This window comes from Archocentrus centrarchus, chromosome 7 (assembly GCF_007364275.1).
Source record: "Archocentrus centrarchus isolate MPI-CPG fArcCen1 chromosome 7, fArcCen1, whole genome shotgun sequence".
Lineage (NCBI taxonomy): Eukaryota > Metazoa > Chordata > Actinopteri > Cichliformes > Cichlidae > Archocentrus > Archocentrus centrarchus.
The window spans coordinates 4,104,593-4,122,488 of NC_044352.1; the positions used below are offsets into that span (position 1 = coordinate 4,104,593).

Sequence of the window (17,896 nt, forward strand, 5' to 3'; positions counted from 1 at the left end):
AAAAAGTTGAAAACATCCTAAAAACTATTTCCAGAACAAAACCAGAACTAAATATGGTCCAAAAATCCAGAACAAAAAGAGTTCAGACCTGAAGCACGAAAGTCTGAAACAGTTTGAAATGACCCATGGAGTCATTCTGGGATTACATGAAAAAAACACCTAAATCCACTAAAGAAATGTGCTGAGTTGCTGAGTGACCTACCTGCCAGCTAGCTTGAAAAACTGTGTGCAGGTGTACAAAAGTAAACTGGTTCAGTTCTGAAGGAGAACGGTTCTCAAACACTGATCTGATTTTCTTTGTTGCACTTTGTATGACGTTTTCTGAGAAATGGCTGAACTAGTTTTGCATCACAGTTAACAGAGCCTCAGAATAACAGGCTGGGGATCCCTGCTGTATAAGTAATTTATGAACACTTATTTCTGTGTGCACCTCCACATTACATAAATGTCTCAATTAGCATATTCTGATTAGTATCACCTGATAATTACCATGTTACATAATGACCTGTGGTAAATGTCATGCTGCTGCTCTGACTGGAGCATCTTATACAAGTGCAACCTGTTACATAAGAAGCACAGAGGGCAGCCGCGTGGTCTCACTGTCTCATTGTACTGTGGGAGAATCATAGTTGATTTCAGATCTCATAATTTAGCAGCACATAATCATAATCTCCAATCTCATTGTACATCCTGTTCTCCAATCTCATTGTACATCCTGTATAATGACAATAAAGGCATTCTATTCTATTCTATTCTATAATCAAGCCTAAAATCATCACCCTATTATACAATTTAAAAAAATGTTAATGAGCATTTTTCAAGATAAAAAGAAAACAGTATGAGGATTTAATTACTTCATTTATTGAAGCATTTAACAGCAAAGCAGGAAAATCTGTGCAATAGTAAACACATCATAAAGGTTGCAACGGAAAACTGGACTAAAATGTCATCCATTGAAATATGACAAGCGGAAGAGGATGGATGGATGGATGGATGGATGGATGGATGGATGGATGGATGGACGGATGGACGGACGGATGGACAGATGGATGAATGGATGGATGGACGGACGCATGGATGGATGGAAGGACGGACGGATGGATGGATGGACGGACGGAGGGACGGATGGACAGATGGATGAATGGATGGATGGATGGATGGATGGACGGATGGATGGATGGATGGACAGACGGATAGATGGATGGATGGATGGATGGATGGACGGACGGACGGACGGATGGACAGATGGATGAATGGATGGATGGATGGATGGATGGACGGATGGATGGATGGATGGATGGACGGATAGATGGATGGATGGATGGATGGATGGACGGACGGACGGACGGATGGACAGATGGATGAATGGATGGATGGACGGACGCATGGATGGATGGACGGACGGACGGATGGATGGATGGACGGACGGACGGACGGATGGACAGATGGATGAATGGATGGATGGATGGATGGATGGACGGATGGATGGATGGATGGACAGACGGACGGATGGATGTACGGATGGGAGAACTAGACTGAAGTGCCAATGTGGACCTGGACTAAAATGAAAAACTGACAATGGGAACTAAAACTATTTTTGTCGTGAAATTGATGAGTTAATTAAAAAGAAATTCAATTTTTTTTTATTAAGAAAATGTTCATAATGCTCATAATAACCTATTATAAGTAGGATAATAATCCTACTTCCAGAATTCTATCAGAGTAATTGTCATTTCATGCATCCAGCACTGATCTATAGTTCTAGATCTGCTGCTCTCCACTTACACTTCCTGCACAGATCTAGAGCAGCATAGATCAGAGACTCATTACAGTTGCTGCCAGGAGTCGATCGATTGCATTTTATCGATCGGTGTCACACTGTGGCCCTCAGAAGCTCTCCGCCAAGGAGACAGCAGTTGATTTCTCCTCCGTTATGGATCTGTGGTGGAGTTCTCACTCCATCACAGCCCAGTAAGAGGGGATAGATGTAAGGTCACACATATCAGCAAAACTCTCATCATGGAGATCTTCCTGAAAATACTCTTGTGAAAATATAACAGGGTCTAACAGTTAAAATAACTGCACATCCAAACACCTTTCTTGGGTCCCCAGGAATAAACTCACCAAGTGTAAAGTACATTGGAGGTGAGGAATCAGCCGTACGAGCCTGCAGTGTTGGTTTTCTGCATCCTCTTGTGGCTGCTTATTTTCATTTTAGCGACTTTCACACATGAAATACAATGCTATAACCCAGGCCGCTCCCAAACCTATGGGCCCACAGGCAAGGCAGTAATCAATCCAGAGGCCATTTCCACTCAGTTAATAGAAGTATTTTCTGGACTCTGATTAGAATTTTTTCATTTTCCTCCACTCAGAGCTCTGTTTGTCTGAACCCCCTCTGCCTCGCCACGTCTCGCTCTCTATTAAAACATTAACTGTGGATGCCATGTGTTGAGATGGTCTATAACTCCATCCAGGCTGTTTTATAAGGCCAGTGCTGCTCTTGCTCTCAGGCTCATATACATCCTGTTCCTCAGAGGAAATGGCTGCTTCCTATCTTGTTCCTATAAATAATGTTGATGGTAAAGTGCTCTGCAGCAGTACAAACTCTACAGCTGAAGTATACAGAGCGGGTAATAAGGCTGCTCTTAGTCTTTCTTTAATGTGTTTCACATGAAGCAATGGTTGGATCAACCTGCTGAGGGGCAGAAATGTGTGCTGGACCCTCACTGAGCCCCCCCACCCTGAGTGTTCATGGCAGTTTCATTTTCCCCGAAACCAACTGACAAAATATTAACTGGATTAAAATTCAGTCTCACTGATTTCACTTAACATGAAAATAGAAAGTATTATGCTTTTTCTGTTACATTTTTTGTTGTTGTTGTTGTTTCTTTGTATAAATGTGATCAATATTTCTTTAGCATCCAAGGACTAGTCTATGAAAACAGTTCAATTTTGAGCAGACATCCAACTTTTGCGTTGAGAGAAAAACAAACAAAAAAAGACAAAAACAAATCAAAAGATGGACAAAGAAGAGGTAATCAGGAATAAACTGATATCTGCTGGAAACTGAGCCAACACTGAGTCGAGACACAGAAACTCCCGTTGAGTTTGTCTTTTAAAATGTTTTGACTTCTGAAAACTTTGAGAAACAAGAAAAAAGCCCCAAAATTATTTATTTGTTAGATTTAAAACTGCACTGCAGAGTCCTCATTATTACACGTGTCACATTTGTATTCTAGTCTGGTTTCTGTGTTGTGCCCACTCTCTAATTTCCAGCTGAATACTAGAATATAATCTTAATGAGATAATTTCAACTCATCAACAGATGAATGGAGTATTTCCCCTGTGAAGTAAACTATTAATTGTCCAATTTAAATGCTTTTTATTGGACCAGCTGAAGGAAAGCGCGGATTATTTGAAGTCCACACACAAACAGTGTGCATATTTTCCTGGCAGCAGCTCTCTGAATGAGCTCCAGCAGATTATGTTTCCCTTCACATATATTGCTTCTGGAAGGGCTGCAATGGGTTTATGATTTCACTTCCAGTTTATTTGCACAGTGATAAAACACAGGAGCAAAGCAATAAAAGCAGCGCGATGAAAAACAGCGATAGCAAACTGAACAAAGAGAAACAAATGAGTAGATTGGACTGCAGACAAGAAACAAGCCAGAGAGGGGATGGAGGGGGGGAAGGAAAAAAAGAAGTGATATACCAGGAGATGTAAAGAAAAGATGATGGAAGGGTTTTTAAAATGAAAAGGATTTTAAAAAATTACCCGAAAAAGAAAATTCCTGCTGACTCTGATCACTGAAAGTTACTGAAAGTCTATCCTGATACAAAAAAGCTTTCATTTAAAACATCAGATGACACCAAAAATATCTCATTCTAAATCCCCGGTGATCATTTTCAGCATCATTCACCCGTCTTTACTTCAGGCATCCGTACTCATCTCGATCTATAGATGAAGTGAAATGTGTGGCTCCTTAAGGCCTGGGTTAAACACTGTATATAAAAGATGGAGGTTGCCACTATGACATCACCCACTGGTTAGCAAAGTCCAGCTGTGTAGCCTCAAGCCATCACCATCGTGACGTTTTGCGGCAAACATGATGAGTGAAGCACGGTGGTTACATAGTAGCGACTTGTGACACAGTCGGCCCACCTTAAAGCATGTCTCACGTTATCCTCACTTTTATTTTAATTGATTTCATAATTTATAAAATTAACATCATGTTGTAAACAGCAGATCCAGGAAAGTATTTACTGAGGTCATTTGAGCCAGGGCCTGTTTTTTTTTAATCAGATTTCTTCCTGCAACCATGGGAGTCGCCCCCTGCTGGTCTTTAGAAAGAATGCAGAATTTAGGCACTGAACACAAAGAGTTGATAAACAGGTACATTAGTGAGCCATCATATTTATCACTCAAATGAAAGTGTATGTTGTTCGAAATTTTTTTTTTTTTTTTTTTTTTTTTTTTTTAGCCTGTCATGTCTGGCAGTTTTCGCACTCAGAATATGATCCGAATATGCTGGTGTACCAAACATATTTGCTTTTCCAAGAATAGCTCTTTAAGTTTTACAATAGGCTACTCTTGTTAGCATGTATTTAGTTTGTATTTTGATTTTATTTTATTTATTTATACCAGGCGTGACAGGCAGAAAGGAAAGGGTACAAAAAGGAGTGAGAAAGAAAAACAAAAACAAAACAAAGGTGAGAAAAGAATAATCAAAGAATGATATCCACGTTGTTCTAAATTATGAATGCAATATTTATCATTAATGGGGCCTTCGTACCACAAGAGGTACTGACTTTTGAACTCTGACAACAACTCGAATGGTCGCTCTCCTCTGATGCTCAGAGGACATGATGTCCATCATTACCAAAAAAGACTTTCATCTGAGTTATGACAGCTTTATGAGTCAAAATTTATATATTTCCTTTATGTGCTTCTCTGAGTTAGACTGGCCACAGACTAACTTCAGACTAACTTCACACTTACTGTAGAAGAAAAGCAACTGAAAATAATACAACAAAAATCAGGGGAAATCGGGAAAGGCTATCAGAAGCACATCTTAAGAAGAGATTCAAAGAGGTTGGTGACTGCTGACCTGATTTCCACAGGTCAATATTTGGGCCACGGTGGCAATCCATCAACCACAGTACAGTTTTGTTTGCTGCTTTAGGACCGAGGTTTTTGGTGTGAAGCAAACGGGGAGAAAAACGGTAACGACAACAAAGAAGTGAAGGAAACAGAGGGATACTCCCTACAAGGGAGCAGAACGAGAGATGGGAGAAGGAATGAAGGAGAGAGGGAGGAGAGAGGAGGGAAAAGCTGCCAGCAGAATCCATTTAGAAGCCAGCCTCTCCCTGCTGATAACTAATGGACCTGGAGACAGAGGAGAGGAGAGGAGAGGAGAGGAGAGGAGAGGAGAGGAGAGGAGAGGAGAGGAGAGGAGAGGAGAGGAGAGGAGAGGAGAGGAGAGGAGAGGAGAGGAGAGGAGTGTGTGTTTTTTTTTTTTTTTTTGGTTATTTAAAAGTAATCAGTTTCTAAAATTACACCTTTCATCTCTGGCTTTGCAGAATACAAACATGTTTTATATCGAACCCTTTTAATATAATTACTGAAAAAAAAGAAGCCAAAATTGGATGTAGGAACTGCAATGTTACGTACTGTTTCTGGACTACACATTTTGAAGTATAAAAAAATTACAAGGCCTGAATAAAAACATGAGTGAAAACAATAAAATCAAGTCAAAAAGAAAACTAATACACTTGGACGTGCTACACCACACAGTAATGATTCCATTAGCACGTCTTTATGAACTGCATCTGTTAGCAGGTGGAGGCTGGGGCGGATGGTGGGCATACAAAGCACTCTTCTGTCACTCAGTCCTCCAAACAGAGGGCCGCTAAGAATAATCCGACAGATGATCATTTTGTGCACCACCGGTCAAGTAATATGGACACCAAACGACCTGCACCTGTTTATTATAGCTGCTCGCACACCTCATTATGCACAAGATGTCCTTTTAGGTTATGACTGGGTTATAACATCAGTGAGGCAGATTTGTCTCTCTGAACTTCTCCTGTTTTTAACATGTAGGGTAAACAAGTGTTTTAATCCAAACCATGATTTTTTTTTCTTAAACTAAACCAAATTATTTTTTGTGCCTAAGCCCAGCCACATAAGTGAAAAACAAACATCAGTGACAACCCGGCAACGACAGCAGCAACACAACACGTGAGTTTACAAAAATCAAGATGCGTGCGACCGCCAAAACGACACCAAAACAGTGGCTTGCGCCAGTATATGTGATGACATTGCGGCACGCCGCCGTACAACAGGAGAGCGGTGAGCAAAATGGGGCTTAGGTGTAGTTCCAGCAATGTAAAACAGAGTTAGCAGCAGAATGAACCAAGTATAAAATATTTTTCTGCATCACCGACTGAATGCGTGAAAGTTTCACTGACAGCTTCGTTCTTTGGCTTTACGATGTGCACATATCAAACGTGTTCCTACAGCAGAGAATCTGTATCACACTTAAAACACATATAAATGAAACTATCAATGAAAATGTGATGCTTTACAATGTTGGGCATGATTCAGTTAGACTCAATTCAATTATATTTATATTGTGCCAAATTACACCAAGAGTCACCTCATGGTGCATTATATTGTAAGGTAGAGACCCTACAATAATATAGATACACAATAAAAACACCCTATGAGCAAACTCTTGGTGACAGTGGGAAGGAAAAACTTCCTTTTAACAGGAAAAAAACCTCGAGCAGAACCAGGCTCAGGGAGGGGGGGTCATCTGCTGCAACCAGCTGGGAGCGAAAGGAGGGAGACGGGACAAAACTCATGCTGTGGAAGAGAGCCAGAGATTATTAATAATAACTAATGATTATGAGCAGAGTGGTGTGGAACATTCTTCATCATAATTTAGCATGGTGATTTAGCCAGGTAAAAAGGCAGCCCCTTTGGTGACACAGAAAACTTTAAGTTCACAAACCCATTAATCTCGTGTCATAGTACACTTAGTCTTAACTGACATCCATATAGTCTCAAAAGTCTCCCAACACAAATTAAGAAGGTCCAACTATATATATGCTCTATATGCTATGCAAAGTTTTGGGTTTTAATAATCAGCCTTGTGCTGAATACATAAAAATTGAATATTATTCCGGGTAGCAGATTAGCTCATAGTGTGAGCAGGTCCCTTAGGGCTGAAAGTCAGCGGCCCATGTTCGAGCCTGACCCGCGGCCCTTTGCTGCACGTCTTCCCCCGCTCTCCCTAATTTCCTGTCTCCTCTTCACTGTGATACTATCCAATAAATGCAAAAAGCTCATAAACTATTTCCATTCACCAAAATAAGCCAATGTTTCACATCTCTTTACATTTTAACACCACGGCTGGTTTACTACAGTACTGAACTGTTTGAGTCATTCACTACAATTCACACTTTCCCACTCACACCTTTTGAACTCTCTTTCTCTCCATTCACAGACAGGTAGGTGTAAAGAGTCGTATAGAGAAGACGCACTAAATGTGTGTTGTTAAAAAGCAGTACGGTCGGCTCGGTCTGAGCTTATGGCGGATTTCTGACTCACACTCTATTTCTGATGTTTCCAAAGGCTCTTTGAACAGCAGATAATGGATCAGGGCTGGAGAGCTGCAGGGTGAAGACACACACACACTGAAACCAACGCACACACACATTCAAACTCCATCCACATGGCAGCAGTGATGAGTGTAGGCGGCAGCAGGGTGAAGCTACACCACGTACTCGACAAGCAATGAGTGGGAAGCACGCACACACACACACACAGACACACACACACACATACACAAACACCTCATCTCTTTTCATGATGGAAACGGTTAAACTCTCCTCCAGAACCAATAATGGTGACATTTCCATGTCCCAACACAAAACAGGATGTTTACAGCAAAGAGCGCACTCTGAGGTTGCCATGGGGAGGATATTAACAGCCGTACAGTCATCAGTAGCAAGATAAAATCTGTTATATGTAAGGTCGGCAAACACATAACACTGAACTAATGTTTACTCACCCCAGCGTTGTCATAGTGACGATGGTGTACCAAAAGGAGGCCGGGATGGAGGTGAAGGTGGAGCCCTTGGTGCCCTTCTCGGCGTAGAACATGACGGTGGCGAAGATGATGATGGCCATGGTGAGGGAGAAGAGCAGGAAGCCGAGCTCGGAGGCGCAGCTCTTGAGCGTGTAGCCCAAAATCCTCAAACCCTGTGAGTGACGCGAGAACTTGAAGATCCGGAAGACGCGGAAAACTCGGAGGGTCACGAAGGCGCCGCTCACGTCCTCGTTCTCGGGCATCACCAGGCCAATGTAGTATGGCATTATAGCCACTACGTCAATTACAGACATCACAGAGCGCATGAACTTGCAGCGGCTGGGCGCAGCAAACAGGCGCATCAAGTACTCAAAAGTGAAGATGAGCACGCAGGCTGTGTCCATGCAGAAGAAGGCCAGCTGGTACTTCTCCCCACAGGGAAGGTCCTTAACCCTGCCCTCGGGAGGCCGGCAGGGCACAGTCTCCACCACGTTGGCAATGACAGAGACGGCGATGAAGAAGCCGGTGACATAGTAGAAGACGAGCGCCATAGTGGAGGTGTGGGGGTTCTCGAAGGCTCGCCACAGACGCTCCCTGGGGGTGCTGTCTGGAGGAAGCGGGGCATCCATCACCTCGTTGGCCTCCGTGTCCTCTGCCAGACGCTCCTGGTTCTCCTTTTTCCTGTCTCGGTATTCCTTCACAGAAAAGGGGGAGAGGGAAAAATGTTTAGTGCTACTTAAAGTCCCCATTTAATCAAACTGATATTTACATTTTTCATCACAAAGATGAAAAGATGGAGACCTAGAAAACAGGTAAGCAGTGACATCACCAAAACTATGACTGAAATGCATAAATTGCAAATAAACAATGCACTATTCTGCCCCAGATCTTCATCCAGCAAACCTCTGAGCTGTGAGGGAAAACCCCCACTCACACACCTGTCCACCCAGCCGGTGAGAGTGCCCCCCTTAGGCCTCGTACTCACTAGAGTAAAAATAGGACGACGACCTCCTTGCAACCAGGAAAACCCAGCGGCTGGCGAGAAATTGATCTGAAATCTTTTGCTGCCCGAGCCTGATTGCGTGCAGTTGGGATGACCAAATGATTGCCCAGAGGTTGAGTGTGCAGCACCCTCAACCTCTGGACCTCCACTTTTTGTCAAAAGGCAGTTGCACAGGTTGCCTGGCAGGAGGCAACCTGTCAGTCGAGTTGGGCTGACTGCGATCATTCTTGAATAGTTTTGCAAAAGTTTGCAATTAATCACCATCTAATTTCTAAATGTAGAAAGATCGCCAACACGTCATCAGCCCGAGTCCGTCTGCACCAATGAGTAACTCGTCTGCTCCATCAAATAATGAAACACACAAAGTGTGACTAAGATGACTAATGTTTGTAGCAGCCAATTCACTGTAAATGCCACTAAATTAACAAGCATGTCTTATTTTGTGCCTGATATGTGTGTGAAAATTGCTTCTTGCAGTGTTCATTTCATTAGGAATGAGAGGAAGAGATCAGAACGAGTGTATAGCTGGTACGGCAGGATGACTCAAAGCTGTGAGCACAGGGGTAAAAAACTTTGGCTCGGTCCTGTCGCTCTTTAATCCGTCCTCTTTCCGAGTGTTCAGATCCGAGTCCCACAGATTCCTGCTCTGCAACATCTCTCCGTGTCTTTTCTCAGCAGTGCACACACGGAGCAACATTCAGGTTTCCTTCTTTTACTTCCCTCGATAGGTACTATTACATATGTCTGTCAAAACTGAGCTATTCATGGGACTGTGTTAGTGTGTTAGATTAATGGGTGGCTGTGGCTCAGGAGGTCACCTACTAATCGGACAGTTGGTGGTTCAATCCCTGGCTGCTCCAGTCTGCACGCCAAAGTATCCTTGGGCAAGATACTGAACCCAAAGTTGCAACCGTTGGAGTATGAATGTGTGTGAATGTTAGCTAAAAAGCACTTAAGCTCAGAAAGAAGTGCTTGTGTGAATGGGTGAATTAGGCATATTGTGTAATGCACTTTGAGTGCTCAACACAGAGTAGAAAAGCGTTCTATAAGAACCGGTCCATTTGCCATTTATGACTATGTCAGGGTTATGGTTTGTCACAATATTCCCAGTCTCGTGCTTTCCTCTTCAGACACGATTAAACACGTTTTTTTAAACTCAGATCTGTGAATCTGCACAGGAAAGGACGGATCTCGTTTCACTTACTGAAATCAACAGCAGACTTTTGGAGTTTGAGAGTTACAGTAATAATGTGTGAAAATGACTCTGCTCTGTAACGTGTACAGCATCATGGACAGCAAGTTCTAACTTGTGAATAACGCAGTGAATGATGGTCAGGTTAGGGTTGACCTTTTCACTCCAGAGTGTGGATGCTCCTCTTTATTGGCCCCTCATAGCTGCTGTACTATCAGTTGCAAAGCCAACAAATCCTGTGCCTAACATTTCTTCAGAGACGCCCTCAAAGCAAAGCTTTCAAACTGCAGGATGTAAGACAGCATCCCTGATGCATAACTCCAATTCAGTTTCACACAGTACAGAAAAACCCAGAGTGATGCATGCATTTACGCACATGGCACAGTGACAGCATTTTCATTAACACGGCGATGACTCGGGATCTGACAGGAAATTGTTTTGTGTTCTTCTACACTTCGTACATGTCAGCTATTACGAGACGTGCCCGGTATGTGGATTCTGTACAGCACTGCACCTCTGACAGCAACAGATTTGAGATTTATCACAGTTCATTGCAGTATTATCATAAAGAGATTGTATGTAATTGCTGAAATATGATAGCAGACTGACTCATCTTATCCCTGTTTTATTGTCAACTTCACCCACCAAAGTCGGTCTGAATACAGCAACTGACTACAAGTAAAAGGAAAAAAATTAACATTTTCACCTGCTTTTCACATGCTGCATCACATCTATTCCTATTTCTATCTTTAATGACTGCTGCTTCAAGGTTTGCTGACTTTTCTGATTGCTTTTAACAAGACAAGTCAAATTTAGCCTCTTAAAGCAGCAAGCATTTTCTACAGACTGATCTAGAAAGTCTTTTATTTTTCAGTAAATGCTGAATATCAAATGTGAGAACAGAATTTGTGGACCACCTGAAGAACTAAAAATAAAAATTATTTCTTGTGTTTGTGGGAATTTAAGGAGGAAGACTCGAACGAGTAAAAAATTAAATCTGGATACTGAAATCTGTTCCAGCTGACTCAACATTTGTGAACATGATCAGATCTGCCAAATAAGAGGAAATGAACAATTACTCATTCACGAGTCAGTGAATGGGTCAGCCATAAAACCAAGGATATAAAGATGTAAAAGCTTCTGCGGACAAGGATAACATAAAAAAGAAAACGAACTCTGAAGGTGATTTGTTGTGCTGAGAGTGAGCAGGAAACAAAAAGACTTGTTTATGACTCGTTAAAGAAATCCCTTACAGAAAGCCATCGTATGAAGCTTGCCAAAATCAGTAGCAGTAAAAAAGGCAAATCCCATTGTATCTGGGCTGCTGTTCCAGAGGGCTCATCACTGCCGCCGTAATGAGTCGAAGTTTGATAATAGGGTTTGAGAGCAGCTCCGGTTAGTAATCCCCCTCAGATCCATCGATGTTTTCACTTTTTAGGCATTTGGCTGATGATGTTCCTCTCTAGAGAGGCTTAATGAGTGCAGAAGCAGAATAACTAACATTAGAGTCGACCATTAGAAAGAGATAAAAGGTCAAAGGTCACAGCACCCACATAAGTACAGTACAGATGATGCAGGCATTATAAACCCATCTGAAAGGACTGCAGTTAAAAGAACATAAAGCTGAAACCTGCTGCCCTCATCATTTGGACTGTTAGAGCTGTAATGAAGCCCAGAGGCTGGATGGAGTTATTGGGCAAGAATATGCAGCAATTTTGGATTTTTATCGCACTTTTGTTTATGAGGATTGGTCATACAATCCCATTTTGAATGTTAAATGTCATTATTAGATGCTATTACCTCATTGAATGTGGCTAGTAGGCATCCTACTACACATGATGGTTCTGTGGGTTATTATTACCTCGTTTATTTCCTTGAATGACGGCAGTGGCACAGATCACAGTAGTGAGAATGTTGCTGGGCTTTCCCCCTGGAGACTGGGGTGTATAACCTGTACCGGACTGTTATATTTAGATTTTTTTTGTTTGCAGTCACTGGTTAGCTTTAGGGACCAAAACTTCTTGGGTTGGGATAAATTCCATTTTCAATCCCAGGTGAGGCAAAAGGTGGCGTAGAGGTGGTATCTTATACCAGTGGATCGATTTGATGCTTGGGTGAAACTGAATGAGATTTTACAGTCACTAATTTACACAAACAAACTGTTGTGTGGCTTTCTTTCTTTTCGTTATCATTTAGTAGTGTGGATTACTACACTTTAGACACAGTTTTTTTATGATTACACTTTTAGGAGCACTTTGACAAACATGAAGCATCATAATGTGATTGATAACAACTGAGAATGGATCCTTTGTTGTTCCTAACTGAACAAAATCCAAATTATCTGTCTAACTTGATGAGCACCAATCTGTTTGAAAACGTGTTCTGTGCTGCAGTTTGTAACAATTAGCAAAATTTTAATAATTACAGGTATACCTCCATGCAGCAGTCTCCAATGATCTCTGGCACAATGCCGTAGAAGGCCAGCTCTTCGTCAAAGGCCTGGATGCACTCATGTCGCGGGTAATGGAGCTTCCCTGTGCGATAAAAGTTCAGAATGTGTCGAAACATCTCATGGTCTCGGTCAAAGAAATACTCCTCTGTGTCTTCATTGAAGAAAAACTCTTTCTCAGAGGAGCCCAGCAGTGTGTCGGGATAACGATCCAAAGTGTTCTTCCACGTCTGGAGAAATAAAAAAGAAAAAGAGAGAAAAATAGAAAGGTTATTTTCTGACATTTAAGCAGGTTCTCAGATACAGTAAGAATCCATGGTGTCCATCCATCCACCCAGTAATCATTTTTATCACTCATATTTTTATTATTTTATTATTTATTGTCTGAGGCACCTAGAAAGGAATGCATTTTAAATTTCGTTGTGCAACTTCTGTGTACAATGACAATAAAGATTCTGATTCTGATTCTGATTCTCTGATTCACCCACCCATCCATCCAACCATTCATTTTCTACCACTGTGGGATTGGGTCACGTGAGCAGCAGTTCGGAGAAGCCCAGACCTCCCTCTCCCCGGCCACCTTTTCCAACTTATCTTGGGGAAACCAAGGCATTCCTAAGCTAGCTGAGAGATATAATCTCTCCAACATGTCATGAAATGTCTGTGTGGCAGACAGGAAGAGGACCCCAGTGTAGGATACACAAGACGGAGGTAAAATATAACTCAGCTTTTATTTGGCGAATGCAGAACAGAAAGCCAGACTAGGCAAAGCTAGTGGCAAAATGCAGAGCAAAATATACTAGACTTAATTCTGAGGCAGAGCAGGACACACACAGCAGGAGAACATACGACGATGAGGACACGACAACAAGCAGAGGAAACACAGGACGTAAATAGACCAGGAAATAATGAGGGAAGTGGAAACAGCAGGGAACACAGCTGATCACAATAACACTGATGAGACAAGGGGAAGCAAAACTAAACCTAAAGCACAAGGACCAAGACACTACCAAAATAAGACAGGAAGTAACAAAACAGAACTATACAAAAGGAACATAAAACACTGGGCCACTTGCCCAGGACCATGACACAGCATGTCCTGGATCTGCTCTGGGATCCTCTTCCCAGTAGGAGAGGTCCAGAGTCCCTCCTGAAAGGCCGCACTCTTCACTCTTTTTCCAAGGGAGATCCGAGCCACCCTTTGGAGGAATTTAATTTTGGCTGCTTGTATCCAAGATCTTGTTCTTTCTGTCACTACCTCGAGTATGTGACCATAAGTTAGGGTAGGGATGATCTACTGGTAAATTGACATCTATTAATGGGTTACGTACCACAGGCTTTTAAGGTGGCAGTAATTAAACCACTATTTAAAACTTAAAACATCACTGACCCAACTGTCTTAGCTAATTATAGGCCAATCTCCAACCTTCCTTTTCTCTCAAAGACTCTTGAAAGAGTAGTTGTAAAACAGCTAACTGATCATCTGCAGAGGAACGGTTTATTTGAAGAGTTTCAGTCAGGTTTCAGAATTCATCACAGTACAGAAACAGCATTAGTGAAGGTTACAAATGATCTCCTTACAGCCTCTGACAGCGGACTCATCTCTGTTCTTGTCCTGTTGGACCTCAGTGCAGCTTTGATACTGTTGACCATAACATTTTATTACAGAGATTAGAGCTTGCTATAGGTGTTAAAGGTACTGCACTGCAGTGGTTTGAATGATATTTATCTCATAGACTCCAATTTGTTCATGTAAATTCAATTCAATTCAATTCAATTTTATTTATATAGCGCCAAATCACAACAAACTGTCGCCTCAAGGCGCTTTGTATTGTGGGTAAAGACCCTACAATAATACAGAGAAAACCCAACAGTCAAAACGACCCCCTATGAGCAAGCACTTGGCGACAGTGGAAAGGAAAAACTCCCTTTTAACAGGAAGAAACCTCCAGCAGAACCAGGCTCAGGGAGGGGCAGTCATCTGCCGCGACCGGTTGGGCTGAGGGGAGAGAAAGACATGCTGTGGAAGAGAGCCAGAGATTAATATCAATTAATGATTAAATGCAGAGTGGAGTATAAACAAAGTAAATAAGGTGAATGAGAAACAGTGCATTATGTGAACCCCCCAGCAGCCTAGGCCTATAGCAGCATAACTAAGGGATGGTTCAGGGTCACCTGATCCAGCCCTAACTATAAGCTTGATCATAAAGGAAAGTTTTAAGCCTAATCTTAAAAATAGAGAGGGTGTCTGTCTCCCGAATCCAAGCTGGAAGCTGGTTCCACAGAAGAGGCGCCTGAAAGCTGAAGGCTCTGCCTCCCATTCTACTCTTAAGTATCCTAGGAACCACAAGTAAGCCAGCAGTCTGAGAGCGAAGTGCTCTGTTGGGGTGATATGGTACTATGAGGTCTTTGAGATAAGATGGGGCCTGATTATTCAAGACCTTGTATGTGAGGAGAAGAATTTTAAATTCTATTCTAGATTTAACAGGGAGCCAATGAAGAGAAGCCAATATGGGAGAAATCTGCTCTCTCTTTCTAGTCCCTGTCAGTACTCTAGCTGCAGCATTTTGGATCAGCTGAAGGCTTTTCAGAAAGCTTTTAGGACAGCCTGATAATAATGAATTACAATAATCCAGCCTAGAAGTAATAAATGCATGAATGAGCTTTTCAGCATCACTCTGAGAAAGGATGTTTCTAATTTTAGAAATATTGCGCAAATGCAAAAAAGCGGTCCTACATATTTGTTTAATATGTGCATTGAAGGACATATCCTGGTCAAAAATGACTCCAAGATTTCTCACAGTGTTACTGGAGGCCAAAGTAATGCCATCCAGAGTAAGTATCTGGTTAGACACCATGTTTCTAAGATTTGTGGGGCCGAGAACAAGAATTTCAGTTTTATCTGAATTTAGAAGCAGGAAATTAGAGGTCATCCAGGCCTTAATGTCTTTAAGACATTCCTGCAGTTTAATTAATTGATGTGTGTCATCTGGCTTCATTGATAGGTAAAGCTGAGTATCATCTGCATAACAATGAAAATTGATGCAGTGCTTTCTAATAATACTGCCTAAGGGAAGCATGTATAATGTATGTATAATGTATAATGTAAATGGGGAGTCTTCTTCACACACTAAGGTTAATTATGGAGTTCCACAGGGTTCTGTGCTAGGACCAATTTTATTTACATTATACATGCTTACATTATACATGCTTATATATATATATATATATATATATATATATATATATATATATATATATATATATATATATATATATATATATATATATATATATATATATATACCTGGAGTTTCAGCTGAGGGATGGTTTTTTTTTCCTTTGTTTTTTCTAGTCTAACAAAACTATGTGAGAAATTAAGAATTTAAGTTGTTAATGCTAGCACGAAAGGCTAACATCTACCTGCTTTGGCTTATTTTGTTAGCTTAAGCCACAATCTCTATAAGGCAAAGTGTGTTAGCGTGAATTTGCATGAAATCATGTGTAATAGACCCGAAGCACCTGAAGCAATTATTGTTTCAAAAAAGCAGCATGACTGAATTTTAATCTGAATCTGTAAAACAAAGTCCCCAAAGACTTGAAGTGAGGTGGGAATAACTAGTTACATTTTTTAAAATTACAAAAACAAATTAAAATTATAATCTGTCATAATTACTAAGAACCTAGTATAGGTTTACTGGTTTATAGCTACAATTAAATTGTAGCTATAAATCAAAATGCTACTGACTTAAAATGGGTCACATGAACTCAAAAATTTAGAATGGTTTTTGATTAAGTTTGATATAAATTTACATCACTTCCTGTCTGGCAATAAAATCAGTATGCATTGCTCCAGCCTGCACAAGCCAACCATGTCAACGCAGGTGGCCATGCTATTGATCAAGAATGATTTCAGTGCTGAAAATTCAATAATGATATTTTCTGAAATCAGAAAAAAATGTTCAAAACTGTCTGTGCAGAGAAAAGCTGTTTACCACCAGTAAAAATGCTGCCAGCACTGAAATGCTGGAAGTCAAAGTTACAGCAGCTACAGTAGATTAATGATCTGCTTCATTGCCAAGTTGGAAACATTTGTTTTGAACAGTAATCAAAAAGAAATCAAATATAAAAAGTTACATGACTTTGATAAAGTGAAGAACCATCTCTAAACTATCATATTTCAAATTGTTGGTTTGGAGCTTAGTGAAGTGACCGATATAAACTGTACAAAAGATTCTAAAAATATAACTGAGTAATATCCAAATATCACGTTAACGTGAAAAACAAAGTGATTTTTGAAGGAGGTAGTGAGATGTTAGAGAACTGTCAGTAACTAATGGTAACAGTGAAGCAGGGCCCTTTTTAATGCCTCTGCTTTATTGTTTAGTATTCCATATTAAAAGCCAGCATTACAGCATGTTTCTATTTTTACTGCAACTTCAAGCTGCTGCATTTTGTTTTTAAAAATTAGGACAAAGTCACAAGCTTGACAAGAACTTTCCTCTTATTTCGCCACCACAGCAAAAAGTACGCTGGTGCTGCTTGATGCTTGAAAGCCACCAAAAATCTATTTTAGTTGTGAAGCCATTTTATTATTATTTCTACCTAAATGCACATCAATGCACTGATTAGACGTACAGGATTTACAGCTTGCTGCTGTGGAAGTAGGAGCAGGCCTGGAACACAAGCCTCTGGAAATAGTTGTGTTAGTGACAGAGCTCTTAATTTTCCTCCTAGAAAATGTCAAGTGACTATAAAACTTCAAAGGATAATGAGTTTTAATAACCTTTAAACTGTTCTTCTTCATTAAAAAGGATAAACGTATGACGATTTAGGAGGAAATTAGAAATTGACCTTTGTAGGACCTGCAAATATAATTTCAATCCACTTTTGATTTGGGGAACACTTCACAGTAGGTCCTGATTTCAGCACTGCTGCATTCAATGACTGCTGGGAAATCAGCCAAACACCACAAGTTCAAATTCCTCTTCGAAAGTGTCATATTAAACACAACCACAGTTTCAAATAATGACTACTTCTGTTTCAGAAAGTTGGCTTAAAGGGAAACGAGCTAAAGCATCATCTTTCAGACAGAAGTCCAGTTTAAGATAAGTAAGGATTATTTTGAACTTAATCATCCAAATCTACTCC

At 40.9% G+C, this 17,896-nt stretch overlaps 1 protein-coding gene across 1 annotated transcript in view; it reads right to left on the reverse strand.

The window, feature by feature from the left end:
• kcnd1 (potassium voltage-gated channel, Shal-related subfamily, member 1) overlaps positions 1–17,896 on the reverse strand; it is a 53,701-nt gene that overhangs the window by 32,663 nt on the left and 3,142 nt on the right. Inside the window, exons 2-3 of the mRNA XM_030734034.1 lie at positions 12,730–12,975; positions 8,084–8,796 (exon numbers count right to left, since the gene is read on the reverse strand). Of these exons, the coding sequence (XP_030589894.1) occupies positions 8,084–8,796; positions 12,730–12,975 (959 nt within the window). The remainder of the gene's footprint in view (positions 1–8,083; positions 8,797–12,729; positions 12,976–17,896) is intronic.